Raw genomic sequence first — 17,985 nt, 5'->3', positions numbered from 1 at the left:
TACTCGAGTCGGATACAGAGTTCGAATGCAGGTTTCGAGTACTTGCAGTACTCGAATACTAATTTAATTTTTATCATAAAATCTTGTTTTTTTTCAAAGTTTCTTTGTTTTTTTTTTTTCTTTAATTAGCCAAAATTATTTAAGTTACTGAGCATTTGTTGTTTTTATTAAAATAAATTTTAGAAATCATTTGAAAAATTACTGAGTTCGATGAAGTACTCGAATGCCCGTATACTTATTTGCTCGTCCGAATTCTCAAGCTCGAAACGCGATTCTATTCTTTTTTAATAATTATCGATTTTGGTATCGAGCACACGGCGCATCACTACTTGAAAAGTACATCACTACTTTGAGCCACTATATGTCGCAACCTTGCTCAGAAAGAAATAGTCAACGCCGATGCATCGGATTCATTAGCGCCGTATAGAACTGTATCGCAAACTGTATACATTGTAAAATTGAAATTTATTACTTATTTTTTAATTGCTTAGTTCGATGTCTCGCCATGAGACGGCATTAAATCTACTCGTATTTCTGCTATAAGCTGAAATTGTCCCAAGTAACGTCATCATAAGAGATATTTTAATAAAAGACTAAAATGTATGTTGAACTGCAGTTACGGTTTCTAATTTTGCTCACTACAATTCAATGTATACAATGCAGCGATTTACTAAAAGGTCCTTTAGTTAATTCAAATGCTGGATTAATAAGAGGCCTGCAAGCTTCTGACGGTGATTATTCCATGTTCCTGGGCATACCGTATGCTAAAGTCAACGAGAGTAATCCTTTTGGGGTAAGTGGATTGAAATCGTATTACCATTTTGTAATAATTGCATATTTTCTTATAAAACTTTAGCATAATTTTACCGTACAAAATATTTTTGCTTACATTACTTTTTGTGATATTTTTGGGTTTAATTCAAAATGCCCAGTTCAGAATCCTTGCAATTTTGTTCATCCGTTCGTCAGGCACAGTGTTGCATATCACACCAACTCCTAAAGTTATCGATTATAAACTTCGGAATAAATTTAGAATTTATTGATCTACACATATTATGAAAGAAGTTATTGTAAATATCATTTGTTTTATAGTACTTAGAATGGAAAACAAATAGACGGTCCACCAGACAGAAAGTGGCGTTTGATTTATTTTCTTTACTCTCCAATATAATGTATTTTCGTTCAAAAGAGGTGCTCTAGATTCTAAAATAGAACAACCAATCTAGATATTACATTATAAGGATTTAGAAGTAAACATATTCAAGTGCAATACCATAAATTTATTTATGTAATTAAGGTTAATTTATCATACATACATACATAGCGTAACTGATCGATGTGTATTCATAGAAAACACTTAAAAACGATCTTGTTTTAGAAAAAATGTTTTCCATTTTTCTACTGTTGCAAGTACCTCAAAATACAATATTTTCACAAGCATCACCTTTCAGGTTTCAATCCCACAAGAAAGATTTGAAGAAATATATGAGGCGAATAATGATTCATTAATGCTATGTCCACAATATAAAAAATCATCAAACACCACTGTAGGAAATATAAATTGCTTATATTTGAATGTATATGTACCAAATGTAGCTAGTTTACAAAACCGTCTACCAGTGATGATTTGGATTCATGGTGGAGCATTTATGACTGGCAGTGGAAGAAAATTGACATACGGCCCCAAGTTTTTAGTAAAACAAAATATCATTCTAGTGACAATCAATTATCGTCTTGGACCATACGGTTTTATGTGTCTCGATATACCGGAGGTACCAGGTAACCAAGGAATGAAGGACCAATTATTAGCCCTGAGGTGGGTTAAAAATAATATCGAAGCATTCGGAGGTGATGTTAATAAAATAACTGCATTTGGAGAGAGTGCTGGTGCGATGTCAGTAGATTTACATATTTTATCTGTACATGACATTATTTTTAATAAAGTAATAATGCAGAGTGGTACAGCCTTAGCATCCACTATTTTAGTAAAGCCAGATAAATTGGCTCCTATTAAAATAGCAAAATTTCTTGGTTTTAAAACTGAATCTGTACCTGAAGCGTTGAATTTCCTGGTTACAACTGACCCTAATCTAATTATTGCCGCCGTAAATAGTCTTGATATGCTTTTCAAACCGTGCGTTGAAACTAAGTTTAGTAATGTTGAACCATTTATACTTAAATCTTGGATTAATGCAAATCCGAAAAGAGTCAGAGGAATGCCAATACTTTTGGGATTTAATAATAAAGAACGATTGTATGAATATGTAACAAAACCAGCTGAATATTTCGATAATTTACATGTAATACATGATAAATTAGTACAAACTTTCACTTTTAATGAGAGCAAACTTACAAAAATGGAAAATATTATTCATCACTTTTATATGGGAGATAGGAAAATAAGCATAAAAGTAAGAGACGAGATTGGTGATTTTGATTCTGATTATACATATATACATCCAATTCAAAAAAGTATTCGACACTACATAAAAAATTCGCCTAAAAATATATTCTATTATATGTTTTCATATAGTGGTAAAAGAAATTTTAACAAAGTAACTCTCAACGTAACCGAAGGAGGTGCTTTTCATGGTGATGAAATTGGATATTTATTCGACGCGTCATTTCTTCCTGAAGATAATCAAGAAGACTTGGTTATTGTAGAACAAATGACAACAATGTGGACAAACTTTGCTAAATATGGGTAAGTAACAATATGAAATTTTTAATTGAGAGTAATCTCTACAGTTCCATAGATGCTTTGTAATTTCTAAAAACCAAATTTTGCATTCGTTCCTCGCTTACACGTGTTAAGAGTTTTCCTCGTTATATAGCATTTTGTAAATTTGCGTCATTATATATTTTTGGTGTCAGGAATGTCCTTCTTTAGAAATCTGTCCGATTATAGAATAAGGGCATACGGGTATGCGACCCCGACCTCCCTAGCCGCTGCAGTATCCCAGTCTTCTGCAACTGCATTGTTCCCACCCTTTTCCTTTCCCACGTAAGTCCTTTATTCCTCTTATTTACCAATTTTCTTTACGCATTTGCAACGTAATCTTCCTTTTTCCTCAATATTTTCCATACCGTAGGTGACAAAAACCACCAACAAATGCATTCCTAAGAAGAGTTTACGTTAGACAGACAGGCCGGTTTGAAAACTATAAGCCAAATCTTTTTGTAATATGGATAAGTATAAAAACATATTACGCCGACCCCAAACAATTATTGGGATAAGGATAGGAAGTTAATGATGATAGTATTTTGTAAATTTGATTAATTTAAGGCAATTGTTGTAACATTGTATCAAAACGTAGTGCAGCGGTTTTACAATACAATTTGCATTTTATTGTATCAATTTAAAGGTTGTCTTTAGATTATTATGAATTTAATCCACACATAATATAATACAAACATATGTTTTCATTAATGCGTCTGGATCTATTTTAAAAGTATTGTTATTGCATGTATTTACACAAAAAATATTTTAGTATGTATATCACCTTTTCTCTACTTTAATTCAAGCTCAATTTAGACGATGGTCTGTGGTATCTTTGGAGTTATTTCTTTACTTAAATTTTATTTTCAGTGACCCCACACCCGCCACATCAGAACCGCTACCAGTTAAATGGACTCCCCTAACAAAAAACAAGTGGTATTATTTGAATATAGATTCGGAACTGGCCATGGGATCTAGACCACTCAACGAGAGAATGGCATTTTGGGACTTATTTTACGAAACAAATAAAAAGGAACAGAAAGGCTATGATCGAAACTCAGAAATATAAAATAATCTTAATAAAAAGGATATGTTTACTTATTTTTTTTTCGGAATTCTTCCTTCAGAGAAATATAATATCATATGCTATATCCCGTATGTTTTGCATCCGGAAAATGCAAAATAATTATACTAAATTTAGTATCTCATATACCTTTACTATCTCTATTACTTTTATTTTTTTAAATATAGTTACACAATATAAATAGTACTTTTTCATATTCATATTTTGTTTGTTTTTGATGTCTTAAAATTACAATAAGCATTATTATTTTTTTATATTTTACTCAATAAAATTGTATATCATTTGCCTTTTTTAGTTTAGTAAATAATTCCTTGAACTATGTATGAATCAGTAATATAATATTTAATGAAATATATTATATATATATATATATATATATATATATATATATATATATATATATATATATATATATATATATATATATATATATATATATATATATATATATGTTTTCTACCACGAACACTCAGGTTATGGAATGAGCTCCCTGCCGAGGTTTTCCCAAGAGACTACAGCACAGGGTTCTTCAAAAGAGGAGTAAAGAGGTTTCTTCAGGGTCGGCAACGCGCGCGTAATACCTTTGATATTGCAGGCGTTCATAGGCTACGGTAACCGCTTACCATCAGGTGGGCCGTATGCTTATTTGCCACCTCAGTGGTATAAAAAAGAATATATATAATTATCCTACTTGTAAAATTAGAATATAATTTATCTGTGTACACAATTCCATTCAAATCAGTTTCATTTTATATCCATTAAAGTTATTCTTGTCTTTACTAATAAAATTACTACTTTATTACCGATAATATTATAGAAATCAAAATTGTTTTTTTTTTTATTTGTTTGTTAGTTCTAAATTTTGAACGATTTCGCTGGTTTCTCACGAAATTTGGTATACTCAACTCATATTTGGGAATATATTGGGAAAATATGCTTGGGAATAAGAAAGACATAAGACAGTATTCCGGTCACACGGACTAAGTCACGGGTAAAACATTGTTCTTAGTAAATAATCTTGACCTGTTATTTTAAATTTTCGTGTTGTTTACACATATTTTAAATACACTATTGGGACTTTACCAGACTTTACTTTTACCAGAGGAAGACTTTGTACAAAAGTCGTTTGCTTGGGCACCTTTGCCCTATTCGTGTTTCTACCGTAAAGCAGTTGTGTTTCGGTTTGAAGGGTGGAATGGCAGTGAATTTACAGGGTACAGAGGAATAACACCTGAGTCCTCAGGAATGACAACGCATGGGGGGTATCATGGGCGAAATAGTATAGTCTATTATGTCCATGGTACTGTTCATATCTATAGGCAACGGTTATCACTTTCCATCAAGTGGGTCGTTAGCTTGTTTGCTATTCTAAGTTGCATAAGAAGCTTAACGCGATGAGAAATTTTTGGAGGTAAACAGTATTTATTTATTCAGTATTCGACGTGGATTGCACCACGTCGTCATCGCAAAAAGACGTCAAAACGTCCACAATAAAGAAGCAGGTACGTAGGTACTATTTACCTGCAAAAAGTTTTACATCGCATTAAGTCCCGATAATGTATTTAAAATCATGACCTGTATTAAAAAAAAATACATAATTTCATACATTCACTTCATCAATGTACATTTAATAAACAGTTCTAATAGTTGTTTCTATACTAAATAATACATTTTATTATTCACATGTGTTTTTATCTATATGTTTATGTGTTGTTACGTAACCGCATTACACGTTTTTTTTTTTTTTATCACTTATTGTAATACATAATTGATAAGGGGGACCTTTATTTACAACAGCTCCACAAGTGTATCAAATACTGTATACGTCTTATAGTATAGACATTAGATTATAGCAAAAGTATACATAGGACTTATCCTCCTCCTCCTTGAGAATTTGAAAGGAGAATGTGTCCATAGGGATTATATATATATATAGATAGAGATATGTATATATATATATATATAGATAGAGATATGTATATATATATATATATATATATATATATATATATATATATATATATATATATATATATATATATATATATTAACTGTGATTAGTTAATTGTTTAGTGAATTGTAAATGTAATTTTGATAGATCTGATTGGTATCAGATTGAATTGACAGGTATGTTATTTATTTTATTTTATAGCTATTATATGTGTCTCGACATTTCTTTATCTAATTTTTTGTAATAGAGAAATGACAAAATGTTTAACACAAACTAGTATATAAGCGTTCAAGAGCTATAAAAAATAGTTATTTTCGAAGATACCCGTCTTTAAAAAGTAATAATTACAAAGATATTAAATTTATGATAAATACCTAATTTACAATAAATAATATTACAATGACTTTTCTAAATTAAAATGGTGTTTCACAAAAAAATCTACTTCACTTTTGATAAAAATATTGATTTAAAAACTGAACTATTGCACCGATTTTGATAATATTTTTTTTATGAAACTAGTCTGTAAATATATCGGTTCAGATAAAAAAATAATAATTTTCCAAATCGATTTAAAACTAAATAAGTTATGAGGTTACAAATATTAAAAAAAATAAATACAACAGAATTGAGAAACTATTTCTTTTTTAAATCGATTGAATAATCATAAATCAATCTACAAACATTAAAAATTATTATATAAAATCTACAAACACATTATCTGCTCATGAATTGGTACACTTACCTTATTGTTGTTACGCAACAAAGTGTCAAGATATATTTATCAATAAACAGTCGGTAACAAGAGATCCAAACCGAAACATGTATGTGACAATAAAGTTGCTAATTGTAGTTTTAATATTTGTATTAAGATATGTTCGAAGTAACAATTTACGGATAGATCCTTTAGTTGATTCTAATGCTGGCCTAATAAAAGGTCTACGAGCTTCTGACGGTGATTATTCTATGTTCCTTGGCATACCATACGCTAAGGTCAACGAGAGTAATCCTTTCGGGGTAAGTAAATTTGAATAATTCCATATTTATCTATTTTCACATCACCTTGGAGATGAGTAGAGAGAACTGAATGTCAAAGATTATTATTTTTTTTTTATACAACTTAGAATGACAAACAAGCTAAGGCCCACCTGATTGAAAGTGGTAACCGTCGCCTATAGACATGAGCAGTACCATGGACATAACAGAGTATTCTGTTCCGCCCATGATACCCCCCACATGCGTTGCTATTCCTGAGGACTCAGGTGTTATTCCTCTTTACCCTGTAAATTCACGCCATATCTCATCCTTCAAACCGAAACACAGCCATGTAAACACAACTGCTTCACGGTAGAAACACGGATGGGACAGAGGTACCCAAGCAATCGACTTTTGTACAAAGTCTCTCTCTGGATACATCTCAACGTTATAACAATTCAATCTGCCTGTTTAAATTCTCTTGTATTTTCACAAATATCACTTTTTTAGGTGTCAATTCCACAAGAAAAATTCGATAAAGTCTATGAAGCATACAATGACTCATTAATGTTATGCCCTCACTCATCAGAAATGGGAATAGTGGGAAATATAAATTGTTTATACTTAAATGTTTATGTACCGAACTCAGCCAGTTCCCAAAACCGCTTACCAGTAATGATTTGGGTTCATGGTGGAGCATTTATGACTGGCAGTGGAAAGAAATCGGCATTTGGCCCCAAGTTTTTAGTAAAGCAAAATATAATTTTAGTAACAATTAATTATCGTCTTGGGCCATACGGTTTTATGTGTCTCGATATACCGGAGGTACCAGGTAATCAAGGAATGAAGGACCAATTATTAGCCTTGAGGTGGGTCAAAAATAATATCGAAGCATTCGGAGGTGATGTTAATAAAATAACATTATTTGGAGAGAGTGCTGGTGCGATATCCGTAGATTTACATCTTTTATCTGTGCATGATAATCTTTTTAATAAAGTAATAATGCAGAGTGGTACAGCATTAGCTGCAACTGTTCTAGAAACACCAGATAAAATGGCTCCCATAAAAATAGCAGAATTTCTGGGTTTTAAGACAGAATCTGTACTTGAAGCGCTGAATTTTCTGACCTTAACTGACTCTACCTTAATAATTGCCGCGTCAACTAATCTTAATATGATTTTTAAACCTTGCGTGGAAACAGAGTTTAGTAACGTTGAACCATTTATACTTAAACCTTGGATCAATGAGAATACGAGAAAAGTTAGAGGGATGCCAATACTTTTGGGATTTAATAATAAAGAACGATGGTTTGAATATGCAACAAAACAATCTGAATATTTCGACAATTTAAATGTGATACATGATAAATTAGTACAAACTTTTGCATTTAATGAGAGCAAACTTACAGAAATGGAAAATATTATTCATCACTTTTATATGGGAGATAGTAAAATGAGTATAGAACTAAGAGATAAGATTGGTGATTTTGATTCTGATTATACGTATATACATCCTATTCAAAGAAGTATTCGACAATATATAGAAAATGTACCTGAAAATATATTCTATTATATGTTTTCATATAGTGGTAAAAGAAATTATAACAAAGTGACCCTGAATGTAACCGAAGAAGGTGCATTTCATGCTGATGAAATTGGATATTTATTCGATTTATCATTTCTTCCTGAAGATAATCCAGAAGACTTGGTTATCGTAGAACAAATGACAACAATGTGGGCAAATTTTGCTAAGTATAGGTAAGTTACAATATGAAATAGCAAAATGAAAATAACGTCTGTGTAGTATGTATCTTTCCTTAGTCATAATCTTCGTGAACTTTTCTTAGACATTAGTAGTAATGTTATTGATATTTTTAATGAGTATAACTGAAATGGTGATACCATCTGTGCTATCAGTATGTATTGGCAGAGCGAGATAATAGGTGATGATGATAGCAGGTCAATTAGTCCATGATGATTAATTTCGCAATACTTTTTTTTATTTCGCTGGTTTCCATGGAGAACCGCGCGCAGGTCGACCTTAAATCCTATATTACTTCCAAGGAAAAATGTTAGACTCCATTACTAATAGTCTGTTTGTATTAGTAATGATAGGCAGTCAGTAAAACAGTGCCAGTATAATTACTACTATTTAGAATGTACTTGTCAAAATTTGCCAAAAAACAAAGGAATCATTTCAGAGGTAAGGAGGATGGATCCAACATCATATTTAGCTTCCAAACTGACGTTAAAGACGTAGATTAGAAGTTGACCAATGTTAAGTCACATTGGGCGTATGGATAGCGATTAGTGAATAAAGATCTTTCTACCCAGTTGGTAGTATAAAAAGAGGACTACTACTTAGTGGAAGGAAAAATATAAGTGGCACTTGCACACGACTTTTGTATAAACTGTACGCTAGCGCTGTATAATATGTATCTTTTATATAAATTTTGTTTTCAGTGACCCCACACCCGCCACATCAGAACTATTGCCAGTCAAATGGACTCCCCTAACAAAAGATAAGTGGTATTATTTAAATATAGATTCAAAACTGGCCATGGGATCTAGACCACTCAACGAGAGAATGGCATTCTGGGACTTATTTTACGAAACAAATAAAAAGGAACAGAAAGGCTATGAAGAAAACTTATAAAAATAAAATATTGATAATTATATTGTTTAATATTTAATTTTTATTAAAATATATGATTTCTCTCCCCATACAAAGACAAACATTTATCTCACATTCATTTCTAGAATTCAGTACCTCTAAAGGAAAAATGGAAACCTTATAGAACACTTTATTGTCTAGCTATCAGTCCATCTGTTAAGACCCTTTTTCTCAGAAACGCGTGGAGATATCAAACTGAAATTAATATTAAATATTCAAGTAGTAGTCCCGGTATAGAATAGGTCAACTCTTCCTTTCCTTTACGTATCGTAAGAGACGACTAATTGAGAACGAGGGATAGGCAGCAGCGTCCCTATTAAAACATCTTCAAACCCTAACTGCAGTTGCTAATCCACCGGGCAAATATGGCAACTACTGGCAATACCCGCCACTGGGGAGATTTATGTTCAGCAATGGACAGTTAAAGGCTGATATGATGTTGATGATAACTCAAGTAGAATACTTAGAAGCATGAAATTTGGCAAAAGGCAACATCGTAAAACACAAATAAAGGGAATAATCTAAGTATGATATTCAAATAAATGGGGTTTAATATTTTGACGTTAATATCTTAAGTCCTTAAGCCCAAAAATCGTTTGATTATTGAAAAATAAATAAAATCAAATTCAACCTTATCAAAAAAATGGACAATATTTACGTAACTAGATAGCTATCATATCACATATGAAATAATATGAGTAGTTCGGCGAAATCATATCTCAAATTGATCTGGCAGATATTTGACATACTGATCTTACGCAATAAATAGTTCCACAACATATTTATCAATAATCTCATGTAGTCAGTGACAAGAAATCTTAACTGAAAGATGTATGTGACAATGAAGTTTCTCTTTTTAATTTCAATTTTTGTTATACGACATGTTCGAAGTAATAATTTACGATTAGATCCTTTAGTTGATTCTAATGCTGGCTTAATAAGAGGTCTACGAGCTTCTGACGGTGATTATTCCATGTTCCTTGGCGTACCGTTTGCCAAAGTCAACGAGAATAATCCTTTTGGGGTAAGTTTATTAATATAAGTTTCTGTAGTAATATTTGTATAGTTTACCGTCTGGAGACTAGACGGCAAACTTTTTCCTTTCTCGTGGGTATCGTAAGAAGCGATCAAGGTAACATAATGGTCGAGAGATGAACAGCAGCGTCTCTCTTAAAACATCAACAAAAATTTATCTACGGTTGTCAACCTGCCTGCCAATCGTTGCAACTACGGGCAACCCTCCTTCTGAAGAAGGCCTATGTTCAGCAGTTAACAATTAAAAGCTGATACGAAAAACAGATTGATATCAAGAACAAATGCCATTAATCTGTGTAGCGATCGAGTGACAATACAATCTTTCGTCTTTTGTTCTCCAAATATCGTAAGAGGGACTGCGGAAACATAGTCTATTATATTGATATATGTTTATCAAATTTTTTTGGCAAGACAGAAAAAATCGGATAAACGTTTAAGAGTTTCCTCTTGTCGGTGCAATTAATTGATGCATCTTCTTCCAGCCAGTTTTATTCCAGGCCATATCCTTGACTTCCCTATACGACATGACACCTAGTCTTTCTTTTATCTGTTCCATGTAGTTATTCCTCAGTCTTTATATCTATACAGTTGGAATATACTCGTATCTGTGTTTCTTTGTTAATAAACTGTATAAATCATTAATAGTTTAATTTTGTAATATTGTTATGAATTATTGTCCTGACGTTTCCAGTTTATTTTCAATTATAGTACAAAATAATACAAATGTTAACAAACTTAATAAAATACTTAATTTCCAGATTTCAGTTCCTTATGAAAAATTTGAAGGTGTATATGAAGCTTACGACGATTCTTTGATGTTATGTCCTCAATACGGGTCTTCTGAAGGTAATGTGGGCAACATTAATTGCCTATATTTGAATATCTATGTACCGAATTCAGCTAGTACCCAAAATCGAGTACCTGTAATGGCTTGGATTCATGGCGGTTCATTTGCAACCGGTAGTGGAAGAAAAATAGAATTCGGGCCTAAATATTTATTGAAACAAGACATAATTTTAGTAACAATTAATTATCGTCTTGGACCCTACGGTTTTATGTGTCTAGATATACCAGAAGTACCAGGTAACCAAGGATTAAGAGATCAATTACTAGCTTTGAGATGGATCAGAGATAATATAGGAGCATTTGGTGGTGATATTAGTAAAATAACATTATTTGGAGAGAGTGCTGGTTCTATATCAGTAGATTTTCACCTGTTGTCTGACTCTGAAAATCTTTTCAATCGTGTTATTATGGAGAGTGGAACATCTTTGGCTACTAGAATTATGCAAACACCAGATGAACCAGATAAATTTGCTCCTATAAAAATAGCAGAATTCCTTGGTTTTGAAACTGACTCTGTAACTGATGCTTTAAATTATCTTGCTCAGACAGATTCTAATTCAGTAATTTCTGCTGCAAGAGCTTTAAATATGATTTTTAAGCCATGCGTGGAACAGGAATTCGATAATGTCGAACCATTTTTAACAAAACATTGGATCAGCGCAAAAATACCAAAAGCGAGGGGATTACCAATACTCATAGGATTTAATAATAAAGAAAGATTGTATGAATATGTAAACGAGGGACCAGAATATTTTGAAGGTTTCACTTTGATACGTGACAAACTAAAAAGTATGTTTACTTTTGACGAAAATGAACTTGCAGAATTAGAGAATATTATTCATCATTTCTATATGGGTGATGAAAAAATTAGTATAAACTTAATAGAAGAGATTGCAAAATTTGATACTGATTTTACTTATTCTCAACCAATTCAAAGGAGTATTAGAAAATATATGGAAAGCTCCTCTGGGAACATATATTACTACATGTTTTCATATAGTGGTGGAAGAAATTACAATAAAATAAGTCTCAACTCTACTGTAGAAGGTGCGCTGCATGCTGATGAGTTGGGATATTTGTTCGATATGCCATTCCTTACTGAAGAAAATCCACAAGATGTACTTGTATTAAACCGAATGACTACTATGTGGGCCAATTTTGCTAAATACGGGTAAGTCAGTAAAATTGATCAGCAACAAATATATCTGTGAATCATCATAGATGATGATTTGTAAAGAATTCCCAATTGGTGCAACTAGTAGGTAGATATGACCATTAACTAAAAACATGAACTGCTCCGCGAACATCACATTTTTTTTTTAATATTTATATCTATCTAGTGACATTAATTTTATTAATCTAATTATATTCATGTTTTGTAAACACAATTTGATCAATACGGCTCAGAAATACTTTGTCTTAATTTTCAAGTCAAGAAATATCACTTAAGTTCTTATTAGTTAATTGCTTTCTAAAACGGACTTTAAGGAAAAATATATTACAATTATATTTCTTTTTATATAACACTATTGTTTTATTATATTTAATTAAATAACAAAAAAATTTATATACGTCTAACACTATTTCAATTCTATATTCAGAAACATAATTTTAAGTGAAAATATTAATTGTCTGTAAGAATCAACTATATTTTTCTTTTATTTTTCAGTGACCCCACACCGGAGACATCAGATCTACTGCCAGTCACGTGGACTCCACTGACAAAAGATAATTACTATTACTTGAGTATAGATTCGGAACTGTCCCTAAAATCTAGACCACTCAATGACAGAGTTGCATTTTGGGACTTATTTTACAAGATGAACAACGAAGCACAGAAAGGCTTTGAAGAAATCTAATAAACCTGATGACTTAACAATTACATGTAAATTCATTCAAATAAATCTAAATACGTAAGGCATTATAACACATTATGTAGTTTTTAATAATCTTAGAATTCTGCAACTATAATATTCTACTTTATTTATGCAACTTAGAATGCATACAATGCAAACAAGCTGACGACCCACATGATGGAAAGTGGTAACCGGCGCATATAGACATGAGTAGTACCGTGAACGTAATAGAGTATATCTTTTTACCTATGATACTCCCCATGCGTTGCCATTCCTGAGAGCTCAGGTGTTATTCCTCTGTACCCTGTAAATTCATTGCCATATCCCACCTTCCGAACCGAAACACAGCCATGCAAACACAACTGCTCCACGGTTGAAACTCGAATTGGACAGAGGTACCCAAGCAATGCTCGCGGCCATGGAAATGCATTGCAAAATAATAAGTCCACAACAAATATCTTACACCAACCAACACAATCACGCCCTCACCGACAAATGATCGATGAGCAAAGGAATAAACCTGTAATAGCTTTATTAGCATCGTTCTAATAATAACTCGAACAGTTCCCTCGGCCTTTTTTCGACACAAGTAATTAACGGAATAGCGTCAGAAATAATATCGTATAAGATATCGTTCGTTCGATTCGAGCCGAGCTCGCCTAATGGCGTGTAAAATTAATGCCCTCCAGTTTTTGACAGTTTTCTATTAACTGTGAGAATTAATAATCCCCACTCATGGTGGATTTATTCCATTATGCGGGTAATTACATGGTTACAATATTTGTAAAAGTTCCTGGTAATCGATATTTATAATGTGAATTAAATAACAGCAATTTAATATAAAATATATTTATATATATACTAATAATATAATGAGGAAAAAGTTGACTATCCGTTTGTTAATTTGAAATGGGTGAACTCAAAAACTATTCAACTGATTATAAAAATTCTTTCACCTATATTATTTACAAGTATATTATATTACCAGAAGGAGAAAGAGTACAGAGGAATAACACCTGAGGAATGGAAACGCATGGGGGGTATCATGGACGAAACAGTATACTCTGTTATGTCCATGGTACTGCTCATGTCTATAGGCGACGGTTACCACTATCCATCAGGTGGCCGTTAGCTGGTTTGCCATTCTAGGTTACATGAAAAAAGCCTGCCTTCCAAGCGTAGCAACTACTAGCCAAACCCCCTTATATGGAGGCCTATTTTCAGTTAACAGCTGATATGAAGACGATGTAAAAGACTAAGAATTAAAAAGGATACAGAGAATATACCTCTTAATTACTACCACAAGTGATACGTTCCTAAATTATAACACATAAAACATACCACTGTGCCACCGCGCAACTATTGAGAAATATTTTTAATATCATCTCATTCCGCGTCTCCCATTTCACTTGACAATTTGCTAATGGACTTTTTAAAACAATCGCAAATGCGAACCATTGAAATTAAATATGAGGCGTCGGCGACGATTCCATTAATTTAGTTTTTGCCGCGTCATATTTTATCGTTTGCGGTCGCAAGAAACACCGGCTTGTTTTCACGCTCCCCCCCCCTTCCCTCCCCCCACAGCCCCTTCAAATAAAAAGCACTCTGGCAGTCTATTCATCTTAAGGGCTCGGTATGTCATACTGTTAAAATGAGGCAGACAGCCTTTAAGCTTTTTACGGTCTGTTTACACACGAGTTGGCAATTATATTGATGTATATATAATACATATATGTTACTGTACAAGTCTGTACATTGGTAAATCTTAGGTTTTACAAGAGGGAGACTTTGTACAAAAGTCGTTTGCCTGGGCACCTCTGTCTCGTTCGTGTTTCAACCGTGAAGTAGTTGTGTTTGCATGGCTGTGTTTCGGTTTGGAGGGTGAGAGAAAGACGTGAATTTACAGTGTACAGAGAAATAACACCTGAGTCTTTAGGAATGGCAACGCATGGGAGATATCATGGGCGAAACAGTATGCTCTGTTATGTCCATGGTACTGCTCATGTCTATAGGTGACAGTTACCATTTTCCATCAGGTAGGCCGTCAGCTTTTTTGCCATTCTAAGCTGTATAAAAAAATATTCCTCAAGGTTTAACTTAAAATCTACCTATGTTTTAACTTGATATATCATCTAGAAGTAATCTTATTCATTGGCTTAGGGGGGAAAGGGTTAGTAATGGAAACTGAGAATCCCATTGCTAGCAATCAACCAGATCGACCTCCACGCGATTCCCCCTGGAAACTGTCATGGTTAATTCCTAATAAATTCATCACGATGGGCTAACTGGCCTGTTTTCATTCTCATCTATCACCCCTCGCTGGTGCTCCGCCAGCGTATCCCGTTAGCGCAAGCGGAGTTACCATTCCATTTTCATCCATCAAAAAAAAATCATGGCTTTCCTATTTTTGAAATCTGTGAGTACGAAATAGCGGATAAAAATAGAAAAATGTAAGTAAAATATATATGCCTATACTCATTTGATAAATAATTGTATATAGAGAAACCAAAGATATTGGTGTTCGTAGATGGAGACGATGTCGCAGCGAAAATTCAACTTTCCAAATTTGTTTAGTACTACAAAACTGATCCCACTCAGCGTTTTTCATTGACATTTCATAATTGTTTTAGTCATTACAATATTGGTGTCAACGAATCAACGTTTTAATTAAATCTAGTTCCTCTATTCAATTTAATAGATATCGCTGTGAATTGTAGATCTCAGATCAGAAACAAGAACGTCATTTAGGTATTTATAATAATTATGTTTATTTTAGATTCTCTAAAAAAAAATTACATTAAATTTATAATTTTATATTAAAGTTTTAACCGAACTTAATTGGAATTTCTTATATTTTAATAAACATATATGTTACGTCTATAAATACTATACAAAAAACAGTCCAATTTTTTGTTTCGTAAGCAGATAAGTGAATTTCTCTCATAGATCACCTTTTGATCAAGACTGTTCGTCCAAATAAAGCATGAATATGAATAACAAAGCCTAACTGCGGTTGCCAACTCGCCTGCCAAGCGTGGCAACTACTAGCAAAACTTCCCTTATGGGGAAGACTTATGTCCAGCAGTGGACAGTTACCGGCCGAAATAATGATAAATGAATAACAAAAACATTCACCTTAGTATTAAAATATTAAAATTTTTACTTGAAACATCAAAAAATGTATAATTGTTTGATTGTTTTTGTGACGTTTTTTACACTTGATGTTCCATCTAGAAGAATATGATCGATTAACTCTAACTTGATTCGAACCCGAGTCTCTCATTTGTCCGGACCGAGTTTATAACTATCCGGAAACTTGATAATACCAACTACTCGTAGATAATAACTTCTCTAACTATAACAACCCAAATATGGCATCCACTAACTGAATATTAAATACAAAAGGGTCTAAAAGTTTAATAGTTTCATTTTTTATAAATTAAATCATAAATGCAAAAATGCATTTTTAAACATTTAAGATTTTATTTCACAAGACAGGTTGAAAAACTAACATGCAAAAAGAGTCGTTTACCAGTACCAGTCCCATTGCTAGCAATATATCATGTCAGGTTGACCTTCACGTGGTCCTCCCTGGAAGTCACCGTGCTGAATTTTAGATATAATCATCACGATAGGCTAACTGACCTTTTCATCCTCACCTATCATCCCTTACTAGTACTCCACCATCATGTACCGATAGCGCAAGCGCAGACCATTTTTTTTTATACAACTTAGAATAGCAAAAAAGCTGACGGCCCATCTAATGGAAAGTAGTAACCGTCACCTATAGACATGAGCAGTACCATGGACATAACAGAGTATACTGTTTCGCCCATGATACCCCCCATGCGTTGCCATTCCTGAGGACTCTGATGTTATTTCTCTGTACCCTGTAAATTCACGCCATATCCCACCCTTCAAACCGAAACACAGCCATGCAAACACAACTGCTTCACGGTAGAAACACGAATGGAACAGAGGTACCCAAGCAATCGACTTTTGTACAAAGTCTCCCTCTGGTAGATTTTCATTATTACCCATTAAAAAAAACATAAATTTGAAAGTACATAACATATATACATATGTATATGTACATATACATATGTATAACATATACATATGTAATAGGAAATAAATGAACTCATTGTATGTTTGTCGTTTCCGACAATTGTTTCGACTTCATTCAGAAGTCTTCTTCAGGGGCGTACGGCGCTTTGAGTCACAACGTCTCGCATTGCAGTGAGTTAATTAATATCTCGTTACACAAATATATAGATTACAAAGATATCGGATAAAAATTATACCAGAGGGAGACTTTGTACAAAAGTCGATTGCTTGGGTACCTCTGTCCCATTCGTGTTTCTAGCGTGAAGCAGTTGTGTTTGCATAGCTGTTTCGGTTTGAAGGGTGCGATATGGCGTGAATTTACAGGGTACAGAGGAATAACACCTGAGTCCTCAGGAATAGCAACGCATGGGGGTTATCATAGGCGAAACAGTATTCTCTGTTATGTCCATGGTACTGCTTATGTCTATAGGCGACGGTTACCATTTTCCATCAGGTGGGCCGTCTGCTTGTTTGCCATTCTAAGTTGTATAAAAAAAGGTGTGCTGCCGGCCAAATTATTCGTTTAAAAGTACGCAAAAACACTTTATTATTATGAAACTTGTAAAATTATAACAACTTTAATAAACTTTATGGCCGCCGCGCAATTTAAAATCGACAATAACCTTTAAAATATTACAAAATTTGTAATCTCTCAGTTATAATTAATTATTTTGTACACACCGTGTCTTTCCTCGTTTTAATGGAGAGAGATAGCCATTTAAAATTAATGGCCAGCCAT

The 17,985-nt window shown here is 33.0% G+C and overlaps 4 protein-coding genes across 4 annotated transcripts in view; all 4 read left to right on the top strand.

Annotated features, from left to right (window-relative positions):
• LOC113523390 (tumor suppressor candidate 3) overlaps positions 1 to 17,985 on the top strand; it is a 558,159-nt gene that overhangs the window by 510,901 nt on the left and 29,273 nt on the right. The window lies entirely within an intron of this gene.
• On the top strand, positions 374 to 4,088 carry LOC113510280 (bile salt-activated lipase). The gene is made up of 3 exons (XM_026893732.3): positions 374 to 793; positions 1,452 to 2,704; positions 3,590 to 4,088. Exons 1-3 carry the CDS (start codon positions 599 to 601, stop codon positions 3,786 to 3,788), a joined length of 1,647 nt encoding a protein of 548 aa, XP_026749533.1. The 5' UTR covers positions 374 to 598; the 3' UTR covers positions 3,789 to 4,088.
• Positions 6,433 to 9,411, top strand: LOC113510281 (acetylcholinesterase-like). The gene is made up of 3 exons (XM_026893733.3): positions 6,433 to 6,768; positions 7,237 to 8,483; positions 9,189 to 9,411. The coding sequence occupies exons 1-3, from the start codon at positions 6,574 to 6,576 to the stop codon at positions 9,379 to 9,381; spliced, it is 1,635 nt and encodes a 544-aa protein (XP_026749534.1). The 5' UTR covers positions 6,433 to 6,573; the 3' UTR covers positions 9,382 to 9,411.
• Positions 10,185 to 13,212, top strand: LOC113510279 (bile salt-activated lipase-like). The gene is made up of 3 exons (XM_026893731.3): positions 10,185 to 10,423; positions 11,193 to 12,451; positions 12,950 to 13,212. Exons 1-3 carry the CDS (start codon positions 10,229 to 10,231, stop codon positions 13,137 to 13,139), a joined length of 1,644 nt encoding a protein of 547 aa, XP_026749532.1. The 5' UTR covers positions 10,185 to 10,228; the 3' UTR covers positions 13,140 to 13,212.

The sequence above is a fragment of the Galleria mellonella genome, unplaced genomic scaffold, assembly GCF_026898425.1.
Source record: "Galleria mellonella isolate WM207_F2 unplaced genomic scaffold, CSIRO_AGI_GalMel_v1 utg270, whole genome shotgun sequence".
Lineage (NCBI taxonomy): Eukaryota > Metazoa > Arthropoda > Insecta > Lepidoptera > Pyralidae > Galleria > Galleria mellonella.
Note: the sequence above shows the minus strand (reverse complement) of the source record. Positions and strands in the feature narration are given on the sequence as shown.

Excerpts from the sequence above, each read along its gene's own strand:
- LOC113510280 (XM_026893732.3), top strand. The coding sequence starts at position 599 with ATGTATGTTGAACTGCAGTTACGGTTTCTAATTTTGCTCACTACAATT. Across the intron at positions 794-1,451 it reads ACGAGAGTAATCCTTTTGGG|GTTTCAATCCCACAAGAAAG; the intron begins GTAAGTGGATTG and ends ATCACCTTTCAG. Across the intron at positions 2,705-3,589 it reads ACAAACTTTGCTAAATATGG|TGACCCCACACCCGCCACAT; the intron begins GTAAGTAACAAT and ends TTTTATTTTCAG.
- LOC113510281 (XM_026893733.3), top strand. The coding sequence starts at position 6,574 with ATGTATGTGACAATAAAGTTGCTAATTGTAGTTTTAATATTTGTATTA. Across the intron at positions 6,769-7,236 it reads ACGAGAGTAATCCTTTCGGG|GTGTCAATTCCACAAGAAAA; the intron begins GTAAGTAAATTT and ends TCACTTTTTTAG. Across the intron at positions 8,484-9,188 it reads GCAAATTTTGCTAAGTATAG|TGACCCCACACCCGCCACAT; the intron begins GTAAGTTACAAT and ends TTTTGTTTTCAG.
- LOC113510279 (XM_026893731.3), top strand. The coding sequence starts at position 10,229 with ATGTATGTGACAATGAAGTTTCTCTTTTTAATTTCAATTTTTGTTATA. Across the intron at positions 10,424-11,192 it reads ACGAGAATAATCCTTTTGGG|ATTTCAGTTCCTTATGAAAA; the intron begins GTAAGTTTATTA and ends CTTAATTTCCAG. Across the intron at positions 12,452-12,949 it reads GCCAATTTTGCTAAATACGG|TGACCCCACACCGGAGACAT; the intron begins GTAAGTCAGTAA and ends TTTATTTTTCAG.